Source organism: Diospyros lotus, chromosome 3 (genome assembly GCF_014633365.1).
Source record: "Diospyros lotus cultivar Yz01 chromosome 3, ASM1463336v1, whole genome shotgun sequence".
Taxonomy (NCBI): domain Eukaryota; kingdom Viridiplantae; phylum Streptophyta; class Magnoliopsida; order Ericales; family Ebenaceae; genus Diospyros; species Diospyros lotus.
The window spans coordinates 30,824,303-30,846,762 of NC_068340.1; the positions used below are offsets into that span (position 1 = coordinate 30,824,303).

Sequence of the window (22,460 nt, forward strand, 5' to 3'; positions counted from 1 at the left end):
TTAAAGTTTTATCAGATTATATTAATGAAAATTAACGTGATAGCACAGTAATAAGACCCAAAATTCACTTAATGCTAAAATTAACATAAACTCAAACTATTTTGAGATTTATATAAATGCATCTATGTTTAGTTTTTTTAAACAGAATTCAATTTGATAAAAAATAAAAAGAGAGAAATTAAATTAAAGAAATTTAAAATTTAATAAGAGTGTTGATAAAATTAAATATAATAATTAATTTATTATAAATTCTAAAATTAAAGAAGCAAGAGCGTAGTTTATCATATAATATATACTTACTTGGATTAAAGATTTTAATAATAATCAAATCAACATTATTGAGGCTAAAAAGAAGGGGCAAAAACAAGATAAAGGTCGAAGAGAAGAGGGAAGTCAATAGCCATTAGCCGCTTGGGCCCACCAAACCGACGTCCATCGGTTTCAATGTTTTCCGCAGAACTTGGGGCATCTAATTCTCTCAATCCTCTTCTTCTTCTTCTCAAATTCTCAAGCCACTGTTGCAATCGTCGGTATCGCTGCCTGTTCATCGGATCTGCGATACTCGGCAGTCGCTTTCGCAAAACCCTAATTTGGAATAGTTTAATTTTATCCCAAATTAAGGTATTAGGAATCACAAACCTCTGTTTCCTCCAAACCCTATGCTCCGACATCCCTCCTTCATTGCCTTTGATACATCAAATTAATTGCTCGCTCGGTCGGCCTGGTTTGCCGCGTTCTTATATGTAAATATCTGTACATACAGGTTTCGTTTGTGTTATTTATAAGATAGGAGGTTTATGGAATGAAGCATTCGAGGAAGAAGAAGAAATCGAGGGCTTCGAGCCAAGTCGGGGCCAAAGGAGCTGCACCGAAGGAAGAGCGTGGAGAACGCAAGGCTGTGAAGGGTTTGTCGGAGGCCTTGACCTCGGTTTCTCTCGATGAAGCTACTTCGGCATATGGAGAGGCAAACGGAGTGGAGATTCTCGGGGTGCTGGCCGAAAGTATTGACGATCAGGCCGCGAGTTGTTCTAGCTCGAGCGTTGGTGATGGGCCGATGCCGGGTTCAGGGTTGAGCTCAGTGGAGGTGTTGGAGGCCAATCGTGCTCGGAACGGAGTTCATGGACGGGTTTCTAGAGGAACAAAGCAAAAGAAGGTGATTGCTGCTACTGGGACGGTGTCGACAGTTTTAAGGAAGGAATATGTTATGTCAAGCCCAAGGAAAGATTCATTTAGATCGGCGAGGTATATTAATACACCTGCAAGCAAAGGAGAGGCCGAGCAGTTCTTATGTTCCATGCTGGGTAATGACTGTGAACTGAGCATGGCCGTGGTTAGAGATGTGCTCTGTAAGTTATTCCCGCCATCCCCCTTCTTTACGAGCTTTTCCTTCTGATACTTTGTATGGTACTGAATTTTGTTGAAAAGTAAATGTTTGGCTAGTAGGCTTGACTCTTGCTTGTATCTTCGCTGATGCTGGCGCTGCCAGCTGAGGGAGAACATGTTTGGCATGCATCGTTAGGTAACTGCGAAGAATCTGTGATGTCACTGTATAAGTTTGCTACTGACTGGACTTGTTCATCACAAATAAACTGGAAGCCTAATACATTTGTTATTCAAGATCATTCTTGTTATGCGGGGCTTGTATTATAATGACATTTTCTATGATAGAATATACATGGTATGTTGATCAGTTAAGGTGTAGAAAACATTCGGAAGTTACATCAAACACAGTTTGTATATTTTATGCTTCAAAGTGTCTCATTTAAATTAAGAACTATGTGGAGCACAGGGCCATGCTTTGGTAGAAACCATTGTTGATTTGCTTGATTCATTCAAATGCATTATTTACTTGATTTACTTAAATTTGATCATTGTTTGTGGCAGTATCATCTCTCTCTCTCTTAATTGTTATTTACTTTTTGGTTATACAACTGCATCATTTTTTGAACTTTTGTTGGTCTTACCTATTTTACTTGTCTTCTGTATGAGTTGATACCTGCTATTTATAAATGGCATTAGGGGTGATGTAATTGAGATGAACTTTAATGACATTCCCATTGACCTGAAAATTTGGTATTGAATCTTTCAAATGAAGTACAATGTGTGACCTGAAATATTTGTCTCTGCAGGTCAATACAGATATGATGTAGAAAAGGTGAGCACTTTGACTGGGGCTTTATTTGAAATCTTCTAAATTGATGTTGAATGTCTCCTTGTTTCTTCTTTTTTCTTCCCCATGTTTTGAATGATTCAAGCACACGTTTTGATGTTCTTTATTGGTGTATATATTCTATGAACTTGTCAGCCTCTTCATTGACCAAATTACTTCTACAGTTCCACTGAACTTGTGTTTTATTGATTGTTTACTCCAATAAAGAAGACCTTAGCTATCCTAGTCTATTCCTCGTGCTGACAACTTTGTATTTTCTTGGATCATATTTGTTGTCAAGTCTTGTGATGATGAATTCCTTAATTTGATTTCTTTCTTGCAATGGTTCCAATGTGAGTAGCATCACTCTTAGTACTTGCTCTTGTTTTCTATGATGAATGGTTGTGTTTGATAATGCCATTATTAAGCTTATCTGGTACCCATTTATATTTATAAATTAAAATGTTTACGAAGATTTTTTCTTTAATAGTTCTCATAATTGTGTGTCAATTGGGAAGAAGTTTTTTTTTTTTTCCTGTAAATAAGAAATAGATTAACAAACAAACACCAAGCATCTACAGCCAACACTGGGGCATACCCCAGGCAAAATCAATGAAACAAACACAAAAACAAACAAAGAAGAAACCTAGAAAACTATCATAGGACCCACATCAAAGAAGAAAGAACACAAGCCAAAACTCATCATACTGGGTCCATGAGAGTGGAACCAACATCCCCAGAGCCGTGCTTTGCCTGAGTGAGCGCGTTCTTCTTCTTTCTTTTTCTCTTCCGTTAGGAAGAGGTTTGACTTTCCAAGAAAAGGGAAACTCTGTCCAGTGAACAATCTTACAGTTTAATGTTATAAATCGTGTGCAGAAACATGAAATTGGTTGTGTGCTGTTGTACGCTCAACCACTTTCTTTATCTTTTTATGGGACAGCTATAGCTTGGTTAGACATCACCCTAGGTTAGGTATATTTGTTGGGTTCATGTATGTTTTTGAAGACGTAGCTCTAAAAATGTATTCTATAATTGGGCATCGGATAGATGTATGTTCAAAGTCATGCTAGTGATAAATTTGTGGTTGGACTGCTTCTTTCTAACACCATGAATTGGCAATTGTACCTTGCTTATACCCCTTAGGTTTACTTTCAATACACCTATTATCTTTCCTATTCTTAATTAGGTCATTATCCCCAGTGATGGCATCAGTGGCAATACAACGAGTGCAACTTTGGTCATATCCCATATGTAGAAACTAGGAAGGAGAGAGAGACTCACATGAGAGTTATGATTTAAGTATTGTTAGGGCATGAATCTTAAGTTAGCTTGATATATTTATTAAAATTTACCCAATTTTGGTAACTCATATGATAGGCCACCGGTATATCAGACCTACCAAAGACGCCACAAGCAGCAACAAGCATGAAGGTTAGAAAAGGGAATCAACACATGCAAGTGTAACAACCAGCATGTGCGCATTTGGGGGGGGGGGGGGTTAGAATTGTAATCCTCATGTTGAGGGAATAATCAGCACGTGTAGGGGAATTCGGTTAGAAAGGAGGAGAGGAGTGGTATAAATAGGTGAGAAGAAGAGAGAGAGAGTTGGCTGGTTTTTGGTAGAGAATTTTGGAGAGTGAGGGCCTCTTGAATGCCCTGGGTTGTTCTTGTTTTCTTGTTGTAATTTCTGAAAGCTATTGATATTGGGTTACAATTTTGGAAATTCATCAGGGATCTCATCAATTTGGTATCTGAGCGTTGGCGATATCCTCATGGTGAACTTAACGGAGAGAGTGGGTGAATTGGAGTCGAAGATGGAGGGCATGCAAAGGGGAGTTGAAGCCATGAGAGGCGATATCCAGGCGATGGAACGAAATGTGGCGATGATGGTCGAACAGTTCGCTTTCATGCGAACGAAGTGGGATGAGTAGGAGCGAGAGAGGAAGAGCAAGTCCAAGGAGCGAGAAGGACCTTTGGAATTCACCATGGATTTCAAAGTAACCCCTAGGATTGTGGGAGGCCGCGACTTGGAAGGAGGAATTGGGGGTGAGTGCTGATCGAAAATACGGGGAAGGAGATTGGAGATGCCCATATTTGAAGGAGAGAATCCAGATGAGTGGATTTTCCGAGCCGAGAGGTATTTTGCGGTCAATCAACTAACTGGGGAGGAGAAGATAGAGTCTGTCGCATTGTGTTTTGAAGCCGTGGCTCTGTCTTGGTTTCAATGGGAGTTAAGGCAAAGAGGAATTTGGAGTTGGGAAGGCTTGAAGCTAGGAATTCTGGGCAGGTTTCGCTCCACTCAAGAAGGGTCGTTGGAGGAGCATTTATTAGCTCTCCAGCAAGAGTTAAGGAGTATAGGTCGTTGTTTGAGACGTTGGCCGCGACTGTGCTGGATGTTCCTAAGGCGTTTTTGGAAGGCCAATTTCTAAATGGTCTCAAACCAGAGATAAGAGTTGAGATCAGGGTGCTGTAACCATGGAAGCTCAATTGGATCATGGTGGTGGCTCAAAATATCGAGGACAAGAATGCAACCTTTCAAAACTGTTATGAGGTAGCCGAACCACCAAAGAGTGGGTATCCTCTAGCACCAACAGTCACCAATCGGATGTCCCTTGTACCAACGAAGAGTTCGGGTTCCTCTCAAAAGTTCGTGACCCAAACGGGACCCCGGTTTCATGCCTCCGAAAATGGCGGGAGCTTCCCTTTTAAATGGCTTAGTGATGTTGAGTGGAAGGCCAAGCGTGAGAAGGGCCTTTGCTTTTGCTGTGATGAAAAATATTCGATAGGTCATAGGTGCAAAAATAAGGAGCTCCAAGTTATAATGATCTATGATGAAAAAATAGGAGAAGCGGTAAGAGAGGAGTGCAAGGGGGCGAGGAAGAGTTGGGGTGTGGGGGGGAAGTGATTGAGTTATCCATGAGTTCGGTTGTGGGATTGACTACACCACAAACGATGAAACTAAGAGGACACATAGAGGGGTAGCCGGTAGTGGTTCTTGTGGATGGAGGAGCAACCCACAACTTCATAGCGTCTGAGTTGGTGCAACGTTTGAGTTTGCCAAGGACAGAAACGGTTGGGTATGGGGTGATAATGGGAATCGGGATGGCTGTGCAAGAAGCAGGAATTTGCAAAGGGGTGAAGCTGATCCTTGATAACTTGCAAAGAGTGGAAGATTTCCTTCCTCTTGAGTTAGGGAGTTCCTTTGTCATTCTTAGCATGAAGTGGCTAGCTTCGGTGGGGAAAATGAGCGTAGATTAGATAAATCTGACCATGAAGTTCCAGGTTGGTGGAATGGCCGTGACTTTGCAGGGTGACCCTAGTTTAAGTAAGATGTTAGTCTCCTTAAAGGCTATGATGAAGGCATTTGAAGAAAATGGGGAGGGAGTACTACTGGAAATAGGAAATGTGATTGTCGAGTTCAACGAATTGCAGGTGGGTTTGCCTTGAAGTTTGGAGGAATTGTTGGCTGAGTTTGAGGGGGTTTTTGCCAACCCGGAGGGACTACCACCCACCAAAAACTAGGACCATGCCATCAACCTCCTACCCAACACTCCCCCAATTAGTGTTCGGCCTTATCGTTGCCCTTATCTTCAAAAAAATGAGATCGAGAAGATGGTACGAGAAATGTTGGCAGCTGGAATTATAAAGCCGAGTGTCAGCCCCTATTCCAGCTTGGTGCTGCTTGTGAAAAAAAAAAAAGATGGGGGGTGGAGGTTTTGTGTAGATTACCTGGCCTTGAACAAGGTAACAATCCCCAACAAGTTCCTAATCCTAGTCATTGACGAGCTGCTAGATGAATTACATGGGGCTACCGTTTTCTTAAAGCTGGATCTCAAATTTGGTTATCATCAGATTCAAGTCAAGGCGGGGTACGAGCTAAAGATTGCATTTTGAACACACGAGGGCCACTATGAATTCCTCGTCATGCCTTTCGGATTGATGAATGCATCGGCCACCTTCCAATCCTTAATGAATGACATATTCATGGAGTATTTGAGACGCTTTGTACTAGTATTTTTTGACGATATATTGATTTACAATTGTGATTTTGAACAGCATGTGTAGCACTTGCACTTTGTTCTGAAGGTGTTGGCTGAAAATCAATTGTTTGCAAACAAGAAAAAAATGTTCATTTAGGCAGTTGGAGGTTGAGTATCTAGGCCACGTCATTTCCCAATAAGGCGTATCAACCGATTGCTGCAAGGTGCAAGCCATGATGGAATGGCCCACACCCACATCTTCGAAGGAATTGAGGGGGTTCCTTGATCTCACGGGATACTATCGGAGGTTTGTCCATGGCAAGATGGCGTGGCCCCTCAAGGAGAGATTAAGGAAGAATAATTTTTTTTGGGATGGGGCAGCTAACCAAGCCTTCGAGCAGCTCAAGACAGTGATGGTATCCCTTCCGGTTTTAGCACTACTAGATTTTGATCAGCCATTTATCATTGAATCTGATGCTTCAGGGCAAGGGTTGGGGGCGCTATTGATGGAGAATCACAGGCCTATTGCATACTTCAGCCATGCTCTTAAGCCGTCGGAAAGAAAAAAATCAGTTTATGAAAAGGAGCTGATGGCCATGGTGTTTGCAGTTCAAAACAGTGTTCTAAAAGGTGCTAGGCGCTAGTCGAGCGGCAAGCTATCGCCTAGCGCCTAGGCGGGGGCCTAGGCGCTACCTAGAAAATTTTTAATTTTTTTCTTAATATATTCTTTCTTCCCCCCCACCCCCTCAAATTTCAGCGCGTTCTCACTCCCCCCACCCCCCCCAACCCAAAAATTTCACGGCGCTCTTTCTCTCTCAAACTTGCCTCCTCCGAGCACATCGCTGCCCCCGCTATTGCCAATCGGACCGTCTGCCTCCTCCGAGCACATCATTGCCCCCCTCCATTGCCAATCGGACCGTCTGCCTGCTTCGATCACATCGTTGTCCCCCGCCAATGCCAATCGGACTGTCGCTGTGTTACCACAGGTAAGTCCGAAGGCTGTTCCAGTCCCTGTCTAGCGACGACGACAATGGAGTTGGGCGACCCAGGCCGAGGCGATAGCGGTAGCTGCGACGATCATCACTGATGGAGTCGGGTGAGAGGTCTCGAGCCCAAACCACTTCTGGGTGGCCAAGGCGACACCTCGCCGCCTTGGCTGCCTAGGAGCCGCTCGAGCCTAATGAATTGGGCTGATGCCTAAGGGGCCGATTTGGAGAAACTCGCGGCGGCCAGGGGCCGCCTAGTGCCTCTCTGCTGCCTTTTAGAACACTGGTTCAAAAGTGGAGGCATTACCTTTTGGGAAGAAAGTTCATTGTGAGGGCAGATCAGAAAAGCCTGAAGTTTTTATTGGAACAACGAATGGTGAGCCCGGAGGATCAAAGATGGATGATGAAGTTGATGGGGTTTCACTTCGAGATACACTATCACCCCAGGTTAGAAAATAAGGCAGCAGATAGTTTCTCGAGAATTAGTCACTCGGCAACCCTATTAGCCTTAACGATTCCAAAGGTGGTTCAACTAGACCAGCTGGCCAAAGAAGTGGAAGAAGCTACCTACAGGGAATTATAAGGGAGCTACAACATGATCCTTCTTCCCGATTAGATTTCTAGCTGGTGGGTGACCAACTCCTCTACAAGGGCCGGCTGTTCCTGCCTAAGGGTTCTTCCCTAATTCCATTATTACTCCATAAGGGTCACGATGGAATTGTTGGAGGCCATTCGGGATTCTTAAAAACGTAAAAACGAATTGTAGCGAGTTTGTATTGGGCCAACATGAAGTGTGACTTACGGCAATATGTGAGCAACTGTGACGTTTGCCAGCAAAATAAGTATGAATCCTTAACGCCGGGGGGACTTCTATAGCCTCTTCCTATTCCAGATCAGATTTTGGAGGATATAGCCATGGATTTTATTGAGGGTTTACCAAAGTCTGGCCATATGAATTCTATACTTGTGGTGGTGGACAAACTCAACAAATATGGACATTTCATTGGTCTCAAACATTCTTTCACAGCAGGAGTGGTAGCGGGGATTTTCGTCAAAGAGATAGTGAGGCTTCATGGCATGCCCCGGTCTATTGTTTCGGATAGAGACAAAATATTTATGAGCCGTTTCTGGGAGGAGTTGTTTCGGCTCCAAGGTACTAAACTTAATCGCAACACGACCTACCACCCGCAAATGGATGGGCAAATAAAGATCCTCAATAGGACCCTAGAGGCATACTTGCGCTGTTTTGCATCAGCAAGGGCTAAGCGATGGTATGTGTGGTTGCCATGGGCTGAATTGTGTTATAACACCTCATACCACATTGCTTCAAAGGTAACTCCTTTTCAAGCGGTGTACAAGAGGGAACCGCCAGCCTTGATAAGATTTGACAAGGGAACTTCTCCCGTGTCTGCAGTGGAACAACAATTGATGGAGCGGGATCAAGCATTGGAAGAACTCAAGGACCAGTTATCAAGAGCTCAAGCGATCATGAAAAGGGGAGCTGATTAGAAAAAAAAGGGATGTTCAGTTTGCTGTGGGTGACTTCGTTTATTCGAAAATAAGGCCCTACCGAAGGAAGACCTTGGCTGTCCACCCTAATGAGAAGCTGGCTCCAAGGTTTTATAGGCCATTTGCAATTGAGCAGATGGTTGGGCTAGAGGCTTACAAACTAGCACTATTGGCGCACTTCCATATTCACCCTGTTTTTCATGTGTCATAGCTAAGAGAGGCAAAGGGAGAGGTGGGAGCAAGAGTGGAGATTCCCCACTAGCTGAATGCAGACGTAGAGATGAGGGTTGAACCAGAAGTGATGCCTGGAATTCGCCCAGGAAGGGGTACTAATTTGCATGGGTTGGATGTCTTGGTCCAATGGAAGGGTTTACCCCCATTAGAGGCAATTCGGGAGCCCTACAACATGATTCAATAACAATTTCCTACTTTTCACCTTGAGGACAAGGTGAAAGTGCGGGAGGGGAGTAATGATAGGCCGTCGGTGTACCGGACCTATCAAAGATGCCACAAGTAGCATCAAGCATGAAGGTTAGAATAGGGAATCAGCACATGCAGGTGTAACGACCAGCATGTGCGCATGAGGGGGGGGGGGGGAATTGTAGTCCACATGCTGAGGGAATAATCAGCATGTGTAGGGGAATTCAGTTAGAAAGGAGGAGAGGAGTGGTATAAATAGGTGAGAAGAAGAGAGAGAGAGTTGGCTGGTTTTTTGGTAGAGAATTTTGGAGAGTGAGGGCCTCTCGAATGCCCTGGGTTGTTTTTGTTTTCTTGCTGTAATTTCTGAAAGCTATTGATATTGGGTTACAATTTTGGAAATCCATCAAGGACCTCATCATTATATTTGCTGGATATAGGCTAAGATGTTCATGGATCATATTGTGGATTAAGTGATTATGTTTTTAGGTTTTCTTTATTCTCGTACTTATTTAGTCCAAAATACTCTTATAATTTAATGTTTCATAGTTTTGTAGGTCTGTGTCATAAGAGTATCATAAATCTAACTTAAGGATCTAAATGTGCAAGCAATAAACTTATTTATTTAGTGGAGTTGGAATTTGAGGATTCATGAGAATTTTTGAAGAATGATGCTTTGTTTGGTTTTAGGAACTTTTATTTGCACTCCAGAGCCTCTGTAGCTTTTTGTGCTCATTATGCACTTTTACCTTAGAAGATATCACCCATCGAAATTTAGAGTTTTTCTGGAGTCTTCTTTTTCTTCATTTTGTCATAATCTAATTATTCTTCTTGTCTTTTACCTGAATGTCCTCCCAAAGGTGATCCATGCAATGATTGCAGAATTTTATCCTTTAGTTGATCACAATCTCCTATCACCAACCGGCCATGAAATCGAATTATGCTTAACTAGTGTGTAACTAGGTCTACTAGAAGAATCAATAACCAATTGCTCTAGTAATTACTAGAATTTTATCCTTTACCAACGCCCTCTTCCCTGCTAGTCCCTTCACCTTGAGCACCTTGCCTGAGGTCTGGCCTTGCAGCGCATGCATAGACAATTCACCCTCTTCCTCATTCTCGACAGGTTCCCTTTGTTCTTCCTTCTCAGCTTCTTCCCTATCTTCCTCTCCTGGCCCTTCCATTGTCAATAACATCCTTTTACATTGGTGGCCTGCTCCATACTTTTCTCCGCATCTAAAGCAAAGTCCCAGTTGCCTCTTCTGTTCTATGGGTAGAGCATAGTTCTGAAAGGCGCGAGGTGTAGCGAGGCGCAAAAGGTCCTGGAGCCTGAGGCGCGAGGCGCACAAGGCGAGGCGCGCCTTTGCGAAGCGAGGCGTACCTTTTAGGGAAAAAACTCAAAATCTTGTAAAATCATAAACAACTATCAAATTATCAATAATAACACATTCATATTATTCATGATTCATTATCTTCAAATTCTATAAACTAACAACATCAAAGTTAATTCATTCATCATGCAAATTCTAAACTAGAAACATCATCAAAGTTCAAACTTAAAGTCTCAAACTCAAACAAGTACCAATTATAAACTATAAAGAGAGAGCATCAACCAACAAGAGAAATTAAGCAAGAATGCAAGAAATAATCAAATAAAAAACAAGTAAATAACTCACAAGATAGGAGGCGAACTCACAAGAAGAGGGGAGACTGGAATGGAGCCGAGATTGGCAGCTAGCTACTTCTTAACAACTTGGACTTAAAGAGCAGCGGACTACTTAACAACTCGAGAGGAAATTAACAAGATAGGAGGCTGGCCGAGCTGGAGAGGAAATTAACAAGATAGGAGGCGGGCCTGGTTGGGGAGGAGAGGAAGAGAGGAGGCAGGTGCGACTGGAGAGGAAAGGAAGAGGAAGATCAGGCCGAATTGGAGAGGAGAGGAGGGGGTCGCGGCTAGAGAGGAGAGGAAGAAGAAGATCAGGCCGAGCTGGAGAGGAGAGGAAGAGAGGAGGGGGTCACGGTTGGAGAGGAGAGGAAGAAGAAGATCGGGCCGAGCTGGAGAGGAGGAAGAGAGGAGGGGGTCGCGGCTGGAGAGGAAAAAGAAGATCAGAGAGGCTGGAGAGGATGCGGGCGAGGAAGAAGAAGATCGGGAGAGGTTGGAGAGGATGCAGGTGAGGAAGGAGGAGATTGGGAGAGGCTGGAGAGGATGCAGGTGCTGCTGGATGCTGGAGTCGGGAGAGGCTGGACTGATTGGGCTGCCAATTTTAATTAAAAGAGTCCCTAAGTTTCATGTGGCCTGAGCGCCTAGGCGCGCAAGGCGAGGGCCTCGCCAAAACCGCCTCTCCTCGACCCAGGCGAGGTGCCAAACTGGCGCCTTAAGGCGCCTCGCGCCTAGGCGCGCCTTTGATAACTATGGGGTAGAGACTTGGCAGGTAATTGGACCGGTGGATTTCTTCTTGATGTACCATTCCTTGGCCAGGATTGGTTACTACTTCTATTCATCCCAGTGTAGGGGGTATCCTCCCTCCCGCCTTTCGCCGGCAATCGATGCCTCTTAGCAAAGATTTCCAGTGACAATTCGTGGAGTCTGGCCTGTTCCGCGGCTTGCCCTACTGATGTTGGGTAAAGCATCTTGATCGTAGGTTGGATCAAGTCATCCAACCTGCTGATGAAGCTAGATACAAAATAACTTTCATCCAAGGATGGGTGAGCTAGCGACAGTAGTGATCGTAGCTCTTCGAATCGTATCTGGTATTCCTCCACCGTCCCCCTTTGTTTTAGCTTATGAATTCTTCAATAACGTTCGTCCTGGTCTTCTCCCCAAACCGACTACAGAGTCCATTAATGAACTCCGACCAACTCCACTTAGCCCTGTCTCGGCTCCAATTCTGGAACCAAGCGTCCGCTACATCATCCAAGTACGTGGCTGTGGTGTTCACCTTCTCTCCTTCAGCCACTCGATATTGGTAAAAAACTCTCTCACACCGCCTGATCCACCACTGCCGCCTATCCCTTTCGAACGGAGGGATGTCCATTCTTGGTCCTTGTAACGTGAAGTGATTTCCACCTCCTCCACGGTTCAGATTAGGTTGATCAGTTTCCATTCCTTCTTCGGTCTCCCCATGTCCGTTATATCTCCGCCTCTCCCTTGGTGTCATTGGAATTGGCACCGAAAATGCTCTAGGAGGAAAAGCCGTGGGTAAGTTGGTGTGCGGTTGTTGAGCAAAGAGGCTTAAGGCAGCACTCAATTGCTGATTAAGCTGTTGGCTGAGCCTCGCAATCTCTTCTCGTAACCCAATCATTGCTCGATCCACTGTCCTATCCAAATTAGTAGCGTATTCCGATTGACTTCGATTAATCTCCTCCTGTGTGTTTCGAATGCCCAGCTCTAATAGATCCAATCGGTCCTCAACCTGCTCCCGATGCTATCGCATTCCACCCTCCATCGCATCCAATCTAGATTCCGTCTGTTTCGCCCTGGTGCCGTCATCCATCCTCAGCACTCAGGTCACCGGCTCTAATACCAATTGTCAAATCCTCGATCTGATTAGGGTCCCTCTTGTAATTGAGAGAAGGTCGGTTAGGCGGGAAAGAGAAATAAGGGAGAGAGAGAGAGAGAGATTGAGAGAGACAGAATTTGAGAGAGGAAAAGGAGGGAAAAGATCAATGCAGAATTCTCACATGATCCCCATCCTCAGTAGCCTTCTTTATTTATAAGAGAGACGGTTATTACATCTTCTGGAACAGCCAAGTTGCCAGCCAAGTGGCCATGTGCAATTAGCTTTGATTCTCTACAACCTTTAGTTCATACACCCGAGTAACTACCCAACTAACTGAAGGACTAATTACAAGTTTACCCCATAGGCTGTGACATAGAGGAAGAAAACGGAAAAGAAGAACTAATAAGAATTGGGTGATAAAGAAGGCACAGTTGTAATAAGTTTCTTGGGAACAAGAAACCTCATAATGGGGGGGGTGTCACGACCCCTCTTGTTTCTTCTAAATTCTCCCTTCATTATTCTGAAATCCTACCTCCTTCTAATTTCTCCCTCCCTTAGTTTGTAGTTACTTGAGTTGGTTAGTGTGTTAGTTAATTAGTTGGTTACTTGAGTGGGTTAGTGTGTTAGTTAATTAGTTAATTAGTTGGTTGATAACCGAATGGTTGTAAACAACCTACAAATAAGCTGTAGGTTAGAGAAGAAGGGGTATGGATGAATTGAATGAACATTCTGTTTTTCCCTCTCCTTTCTTTCTCCCTCTCTCTTGGCTGTGAGTTCAAGAAGTTTCAATAATTGTTTTGATTCGATTTTGAAGGAATCAATGGATGAAGAACAGGGTCAGCAGCTTAAGTTCTTAGGGACAAGAACTCTTTCAAGGAGGGGGAAATGTCATGACCCCAAGGGCATTGGTTGTAATTGTTTCTTTTTTGTATTTCCCTTAGTTTGTAGTTACTTGAGTTGATTAGTGTGTTAGTTAATTAGTTGGTTACTTGAGTGGGTTAGTTAGTTTGTTAGTTAATAACTGAATGGTTGTAAACAGCCTATAACATAGGTTGTAGGTTAGTGAAGAAGGAGAATGGATGAATTGAATGAACATTGTGTTTTCCCTCTCTTCTCTCTCTCTTTGTTCCAACCATTCCCTTCTCTTCTCAATTTCCCCTCTCTGTTCTGTTTCTTTCCTCCATTCTGTCGTTTCTTCTTCAATTTCTTCCAAAATCCCATTCTAAACCCTAGTAAATCCTAGGGTCGTGACGGATCCCTGATTCATTGCCACTAATTGATTCCCCATTGACTGGAATACGAATTAGTTCCTTTCATATGAGTCCTCTGCTACTTAATCAGAGCTTCTACAGTAAGCTCCTGTAACCTAGCACTTTCAGCTGTTTGTTTTAGTCTTAGGTTGTAACATCTTGATTGTAGACCTCAATTCTTCGCTCAAGCCACTAATAAAGCTTGGAACGAAATGTACCTCAGATAAAAAAGGATTGAGATTCAACATTAGAGACTTTAACTCCTCAAAGTTCACCTGATAATTCTGGACAGAATTCTCCTGCCTGAATTTATTGAATTCCTCCACAATATCTGTCATATTTCTATCACTGAACCTTTCACAAAAATCCTCCACAAAATCTGGCCATTGGCAGTTGTCTCGTAACCGGATCCATCCTTGAAACCAAGCATCCGCAACATTATTAAAATAGGCAGAGGCTAAGTTAATTCTCTGCTGATCCGGAATGTTATACAAGGTAAAGAGCATTTGACATCGCCTAATCCACCACTTAGGGTTTCGGCAGTCAAACATTGGTATTTCCAGCTTCGGAAATGGAAAACAAGGCTGATTAGATGCAGCCTATACTTCCTGCTTCCTCTCTACAGTGCTTTCAACTATATTTTCTCCAATTACAGCAGGTTCAATTTCTAACTTGGCAGGACCAGCTGTCCTAGGAATCGTTCCATTTCCTTCGGAGGATTAGATTAGACCGTTCCTTAGGAGGAAAATCATTTGGAAGACTCACTTGAGGCAGTTTGGAGAACATAAGCATGAATCTGTCCAATCTCCTCGCTAATCCGTCCGTGGAAGCCTCAAATTTCCTGTCTAGCTCAAGAATAGCATCATGATTTCAACTGGATCCAGATTCCAATGAATCAACTTGTGCTTGGAGATTAGATACAATCGCATTCACTTGTTGCAATTTTGCCTTGAATTGCTTCATCCTTGTTCCATCAGCTATGGATATATTCGAGAGAAACTGAATCGGTGGCCTAGGACTCGCTCTGATACCAAAATGTCAGGTCCTCAGATCTGACAGGGAAATTCTATGCTAACTGAGAGAACTTAGGGCAGAATTTAGGGAGAAATTGGAGAGAAAATCAGAGGAGAAAGTACAGAAAGTGGCTAGAGAGAGAAGCAGAATTGAGAGAGAAAATCAAGAGAGAAAGACAGAAAATGTTTCGAAAAATGTACTTCTATCCCTTGTTCGTTCAGCTGGATTAGTTTATATACTAATCCAGCATTGGCTGTGGTTAATGAATTGGCCCCAATGAGGCTGCCATTTCAAATGTACAGTCTATAGTAGCTTGCTATCAGTACAACTACTATAACTATCAAGCCAAAAATACCAAACAGCCCTCATACAAGTATTAAGTTCCAGACACTTTGAGTTTGTGTTGAAGTGGTTTTCTGATAAGTGTTTAAATTGTTAGCTGACATTTCATTTAAAAGTTTAAGTTGTTAGATAGAGAACTTAACTTTATCTTTTATATTATCATTTTTACTCTCAACATGCCTCCTCATGTGTGGCCAGATTTCACTGCACAATTAGTCCAAACATGTGCAACAATTTAAATATTGGGTTAGTGGTGAGTTTTGAATTCAAGACCATTGCTTGCTTTGATACCTTGTTAATTTTGTTAATCACCATCTCATCTAAAAGTTTAAGCTATTTGATAGAGACCTAATTTTAACTTTTATATTATCATTTTTACTCTAAACAGTTTAAACATATAGCTTGGCTCTGTCAGTATTTTTCTAGTATTGTTTGGCTTTTATGCTTATGCAAACCCCTGTTTTGCCAATAACTGCTTATTTTTGGGTAGCTATACTGATGTTTGTGATGTTTATTAAATATTATTTGTTTAATTATTATATTGTGACGTAACTATAGAATTTAAAATTATTTTGATATGCATGGTTTTCCAGGCTTTAAATGCATTGCTTGAATTAACTGCTTCATCCTATGGGCCTTCCAAGAAAAATCAATCTTATGAACATACTGCAAACACCAAAGCACATGGAGGATCTATTATTAAGTGGGGTGACAATGTAAGTTATATGGTTTTTAAGTATTATCTTGTTGGGAACTCTTGGCATTTATTTTTATTATGGAGCTGTACAACTTTAATAACACTTATTATCATGAAATATCTCATAAAAAAACAGAATAATTGTGAGAATATTTTTAGTGTTTTAATTACTCCCACCAAGTAGGCCTCCTATTTTGTTTGTTGAGATGAACATTCCTTGAAGTGTTGAGAAGACACAAAACAGGCTAACTTTCTTGGAGAAGTTGTCCTATGCAAATGCAACCTGCCTTTATAATTCAATCTCATTACTTTTGGAATGCCTTTTCCCCCCCTCTTGTTTGAGTTCTTGTACATGCTCTATTAGTTTGAATGAAAAGAATGTACTTTTCTTGTATAAAATTCTCTCTTAGGTTCAAAGTCTGTTACCAGCCTGGTAAAACTTATGGTAAATTGCAATCTCTGTTTCAGATAACAGATAGGGCATCTGATTCAACTTCTCATTCATCTGAAAGTGAAAATCACGACAATATCTGGTGTATGGGTAATGATTTCAGGTAATTCAATCAGATTGTTGATGTACTGCTATTGTGGGATCTACTTCCTCTCGATGAATCCCATTGTTCCTGTACATTTTCTCCCAAGGGTTTTAGGCATTTGGTAACTGGCTTGATATTTCTACTTCATTCTGTAAATAATACAAGTTAATACCATTTTCTGTATTTTGGATTAAAGTAACATAATGTGTAAATAATACAAGTTAGGCATTTGGGATCCATTCGAGGTCCTCGACAGCACCCTATTTTTGCATATGGTCCTCCAGGGCCTGGGGGTGCTCAACTAATGGACTCTATCACTGGTTTACCGGCCACTTAATTCCCTGTAATTAAGCATTTAGCCTTCTGTGACTGCCACAAATTCACCAAATCACCCAAGATATACTTTAAAAATAATCTCAAAACCCTATGTAATATTGGGTATTATACTTTTCCCTTGAAAATGGTTTGTTTTTCACTTTTTAAATCCCATCATCTAATTCTTGGGCTTTGTTTTGTGTCATTTTTCTCCTCTATTTTTTTTTTGTTATGGATGTCAATAACCAAAAATCTATGTTATCAGGCATTGTCCCTGTATAACTGTACTTTCATTTTTATTTGATCCAACAAGTTATGTGTTGGTTATCAACTACCTAATGCTAGCCCCCTCCTTTTCCTGAGCTTGGAACCAACTGTAGATAAGAATCCACATTGATAGTGCATGAATAAATTATAGATCTTGTCTTGTAATTTCTATTCCCCATCTAGCTTGAGAATTGTAGTTTGTTACCAGAAAACACTAATACCTTAGTGTGCACATGATATGGTACACTTTAACACAGTAAATTTAACAACCCTGGTGATCCTGATTGTATCATATTATAGAGTATGTGGCATGTGTTGCATTCCATTTATGTTGCATGTGACAAAAATGTCCACATTCCAGGTAAGATAAGCATGTTTTTGGGGCCTGATCCTGAAAGTTTAGCAGCCTTATTCGTTCTTCTTACCTTTTCTCTCCATTGTACTGTTTCAGGAATTATTCTGAAGTTCTACTCAGTTCTGAAGTTGATTCTTTTCCTGGCCTCACAAGTTCTGAGTCAGAAGTCTCACAACTTCCTCAGAAAGTGTTGGAGTCTTTATTTAATATGCCGAATATTTCTGAACATGAACCAGCAACTATGAATTGGAGGGATGTAGTGAAAAAGATGCAATCTCTGGGACAGAGGTTTGGGTTTGACCCTGCTGATGCTGTAGAACCGGACCATGCTGATGGTATTGAAAATGCTATTTAACATTTTCTTGGCTATTATATTTTCAGTTATTTCGTCAATTTTCTTCTGGAATTATTCTTATGTGAATTTATTGCTTTTATATTTTTTGTTGGCAAGAGGTTGGATTTATTGCTTTTATATTGTTTCTATATTTTCTCCGGGACAGAGGTCTATGGGCTGACTGTTTCTGGAATTATTCTTATATGCTGTTTAAGTTTAATAATTTTATTTGGGCCAATTTTTGCTGCTCTGCCTACTACTTTGGACTGTAAAGCACGTACTTTAATTAACACATAGGAGTATGTTTGCCATTGATCTTGAGAATGTAACCTAGTGTGACACGTCAACACAGGTCTTCAGTCCAACTTAGCAATAGTACAAGGCATGGTGAGACATTAGGCAGTTGGAAATTTCTTGATCTTTAAGTTCTTATTTGGGCATAATATGAGCTCTGGTTGGTCATTTGTAAAGTAAAGATTTTCTGAAGTTGAATCCTAGCTATCTTCTCCACATGTGTACGTGCTAATGTTAGCAGCAACAGCATCAGCAGTAAAAACAAGACCATCAGCACTTACCTCTTATTATAGTCCTGAAATGAAGTTACCTCTTTATTTAAGAGGACATTGTCATGACCCCAAGGGCATTAGTTGTAATTGTTTCTTGTTTGTATTTCCCTTAGTTTGTAGTTACTTGAGTTGGTTAGTGTGTTAGTTAATTAGTTGGTTAGTGTGTTAGTTAATTAGTTGGTTAACAACTGAATGGTTGTAAACAGCCTATAAATAGGCTGTAGGTTAGAGAAGAAGGGGTATGGATGAATTGAATGAACATTCTGTTTTTCCCTCTCTTTTCTCTCTCTCTCTCTTTGTCCCAACCATTCCCTTCTCTTCTCAATTTCCCCCTCTTTCTGTTCTGTTTCCTTCCTCTATTCTGTCCTTTCTTCTTCAATTTCTTCCAAAATTCCATTCTAAACCCTAGTAAATCCTAGGGTCGTGACAGACATTCTCCATATTATGTGTGATCATGTTCAAATACTTCCTATCCAATCTCTTTTCTATGGGGAATATTGAGTAACTTGTCAAAAATGTTATCACATGTTTGTGAGCACGCACTTTCTCGCCCCCATGTGTCTACATCTAGTTTCTGTATCATGTATTTATGCATCAATATTGGTAATTTACTGGACCATATCTTAGCTCTTACTCTCTAATATTCTTGTAGCTAAAGGAGATGAGTATGTGGTGTTTAGAAAGGCTGCAAGGGAACAGTGGGATTCAATGAAATCCTGTTATCAGAAGGTAAGACCAACTTGGCACTTATTTTGGCCTATGTCACTTGTGTTTTCTTACTCTTCTTTTTTGACCTGGACTTCTTTCCAGTAATCATTATGGAAATAGCACATCTTTTGCAGGCAGCAACAGCATTTTCAAATGGGGAACGTGGTTATGCTGCATACCTTTCTGATCAAGTTGTATCTCTCTCTCTTTCTCTCTGCAACTGATGTTATTCTTCTCCATAAATTAATTTAGTGACTTGTACTATTGTTTAAAGAACATGATCGAGTCCCTCAGTGCAACATGTTAGTGGATCTGACTGCATCTGCCAAAATAGGCTCAAGTTCGGCCCTTCTTAAGGTTCCTAGCAAATAATAATATTAGTGTGAGCAAATGGACATCAATGATGGACTTGTGCTATTGTTTACCATTGGCATATGAACTTGTGATATTACTTCTAGCTTTGAGGGCTTAAATGCTGAAAGATCTTGAACAGTACCGTTCTACTATGTGGTAGTTTAAGACTGGAAATTCAAATTTAATTGTTGGTCAATGATGGTACAGAGAATTTCACCAAAATTAAGTCAGTTGAGTTATACTCAATTTGACCTGAGCACTATCTTGATAGGATTTTCTGCCTTGCTTTAGGGAAGGTTACATAACAAAATGGCTCAAGAGGCAGATAAAAAAGCAAGCCAACAGATATTCAGAGCTAGGTAAGCTCATGGTGAAGCAGGAAAGTTATTTTCTTTGTTTTTCTTTACCACTATTACCTTGTAGTCCTAGATGATTTTGTGGGATTTTGCAGAAACAAGAGAATTGAAAATGTGATAACCATTGATCTGCATGGGCAACATGTCAAACAAGCTACAAGGCTTTTAAAAATTCACCTGTTATTTGGAGCATATGCACGCTGTAAGAATTTGCTGCATGCCTTGAATGAATTATCTACTGTGTTTGTGGCCCTTTAACCATGTGACTTAATTTGGCAACACATCACCATCCTTTTTTCTTCTGTATAGCGGTCCAGATGTTCAGGATTATCACAGGATGTGGGAGCCATGGTGTGGGGAAGTCAAAGCTGAAGCAGTCGGTATGGATTCTAATCTTCCTGCTTCTTTCTACTTTGCGTTTTTTACTATTGATGCCACTTTTCTTTCTGGTGCCAATAGGGAGAGATTTTCTTAAGTTTGTTTTGGGCTTTAAAATTTTTCATATAGATTCGTAGTGATCGTTGTCAGTGGTTGGTGAAAGAATTGCTAGCCGAAGAGCTGTGACAGTTAGAACTGAATCATTTTTCAACTGTTAGTATAATGATGTGTCTTCTGCTGCATGGATATTGTAAAATTCACCAAGAGTACCTTTGGAATGAAGATATTTTTATGGATAGGAAAATGTAAAGAAAATAACACGACTCATGTACAAATATCATTACATGGCACATAAAAACCTTCATTTTTCTTTTTCTTTTTGTCCTAAAAAGTCATATTTCCAAACCTAGCATTAAGTGAGGAAAATAGTCACGAGAAGCCAGACATTGTAGGTGCAATATCATCTTCTGCTTGGTGTGTTTTCGTATTTTGCATGTGGACAGACCGAAAACTACTTGGCTACTGCAGTCAATATAGTGAAATATCTTCATTATTGTTTTATTGGAATGATGAATTAGAATGGTTATTAACGTAATCATTGTGGCTGTACATGGGGGAGAACAAGGCAAAAGGAAATAAGATAATGAAATGAAGTAAAGAAATTGGGACAAATCGTCTGTCTGTGGTGTGTGGAGTGGATTTGGATGGGTGGGCGAATAGTTGTGTCTACCTCATTACAACTTGCTCATTCATGCGTGCAGGTGATTAAACTGATAGAAAGGGAAGGTATTGAATGGAGAGAAGAGAACCAGGGAACAATCCTGATCAAGCTTGACGAGCAGAGAGAATTTACCTTTCTAGGGTCGGGAAGTGATAGTGAGTAATCCTCCCTTGGGGTATGTATGCTCATAACTAACTACTGTAGTGGGGAATTAACTGGTTAGTGTAGCCACTAGCTTCACAGGCCAGGGTGTACATTATCTTCTTTGTAGGTAGAGGCCAAATGTGCCTCTACATGCATTTACTGACCTGAATTAGTTTATCAGAATAAGACAATGCATCGTCGTGATGCAAAATTGCTCTGTTGTAACTTTTATGCCTAGCTGGCTAATTGGCTTATTATGTGTGGGGTTGTTGTAGATCCTTGGTTCTGTTCCTTTTTTTTTTTTTTTTAATGATTTTAATGTAAATTCATTTGTCCTGCTCCTGCAGCAGATTGGACTATATGGGAGATTAGAAATGAATTTTGGTATTGTGTGCCTTGAAAGTTATTTTCTCTTCAAATCAGATTGGACGGAAGAGAATGGAGGCTGTAGGCCTCTTGAAGTCTTCATCAAAAATTGTTCTTTGGAGGATAAATTTTATCCGATTTAGGTTATGTTTGGTTGGATAGAATGAAAGGTGAAGGATTGGGATTCTCAATAAAGATTGTTTAGTTGCTACTACGAAGGAATAAAATTTTATTCATTCCCTAAGAAATAACCGCTCTCTTAAAGTATGGAAAGACTTTATATTACAAAATAAAAGAAAAATCTTTTTATTTCATGGAATGAAAGGCATTATTGTATTTTTTTTTTATATATTTTTAATTATATAGGATAACATATAAAAATTTGTAGCTGTCTGCTTGCAGTCATTGTCGTCATTTAAATTAAATTTATTTAAAAATAAATAAATTTTTATTTTTATTTAATATTTTGACCTAAAAAGAAAAATATTTTTTAAGATATTTGATAATTACATGATTTTTGGAATTAAATATTATTTTTATAATATAAAAGTGTATAAGGTAGTACTTTAACCATTCAACTCTATCAAAATAAAGACATTGAACATAACAATAAAATGAAATTGTTATTCTATTCTTATCCATGTGAAACATGACGATGAATAGAATAATTATCCTATTCATGTTTATATTTTTTTTCCCTTTCTACGTAAATTTATTTCATTTAGTTAAGCCTAACCTTACCAAGTTGCAAGACAAATTTGGATCATTTGGAGCAGATGTGAACATAAACTTGTCTAATAAGTTGACAAAAAAAAAATTTGGAGCAAATGTGAACATAAACTTTTGTCTAATAAAGTTGGTATGGCGGACAAAAAAATACTAGCATGAATATAGTGGATCTTGGGATTACGACTCTATTTTTCGTCGTTCGTGTCATCAATTTTGGTAAATGAGGTAAATTATATATAAAGATTTTGTCTCATTGTACAAGATTAGGAATCGAATCCACCACCTATTGATATAAATTCTAATTTATTGTGATCCAATCACTTGACTTGTGGGTTGAGAACAAAAATATAGTGAATTTTGGCCCATACTCAACTTGTATGTATGAATTTATGTTTACGTATACATATATATACATATATATATATATAGACATGTTAAATGGCTAATTAACTCTTGTTCAGTGAATCATCTTGTTCAATGAATCAGC

General features: G+C 40.5%; 1 protein-coding gene across 7 annotated transcripts; it reads left to right on the forward strand.

Annotated features, from left to right (window-relative positions):
- Window positions 1-397: 397 nt before the first annotated feature.
- Window positions 398-21,263, forward strand: LOC127797172 (SMR domain-containing protein At5g58720). Of its 7 annotated transcripts, XM_052329786.1 has the most exons (12): window positions 400-621; window positions 764-1,346; window positions 2,130-2,155; window positions 15,741-15,863; window positions 16,313-16,398; window positions 17,414-17,652; window positions 18,870-18,946; window positions 19,060-19,119; window positions 19,571-19,638; window positions 19,731-19,837; window positions 19,945-20,015; window positions 20,775-21,263. In XM_052329786.1, exons 2-12 carry the CDS (start codon window positions 803-805, stop codon window positions 20,895-20,897), a joined length of 1,524 nt encoding a protein of 507 aa, XP_052185746.1. In that variant the 5' UTR covers window positions 400-621; window positions 764-802; the 3' UTR covers window positions 20,898-21,263. The 7 variants fall into 7 exon arrangements, with proteins under 7 accessions (XP_052185748.1, XP_052185749.1, XP_052185750.1 ...); XM_052329788.1 differs by lacking the exon at window positions 20,775-21,263 and adding an exon at window positions 20,143-20,442 and having other exon boundaries at window positions 398-1,346; XM_052329785.1 differs by having other exon boundaries at window positions 400-1,346.
- The last annotated feature ends 1,197 nt before the right edge of the window (window positions 21,264-22,460 follow it).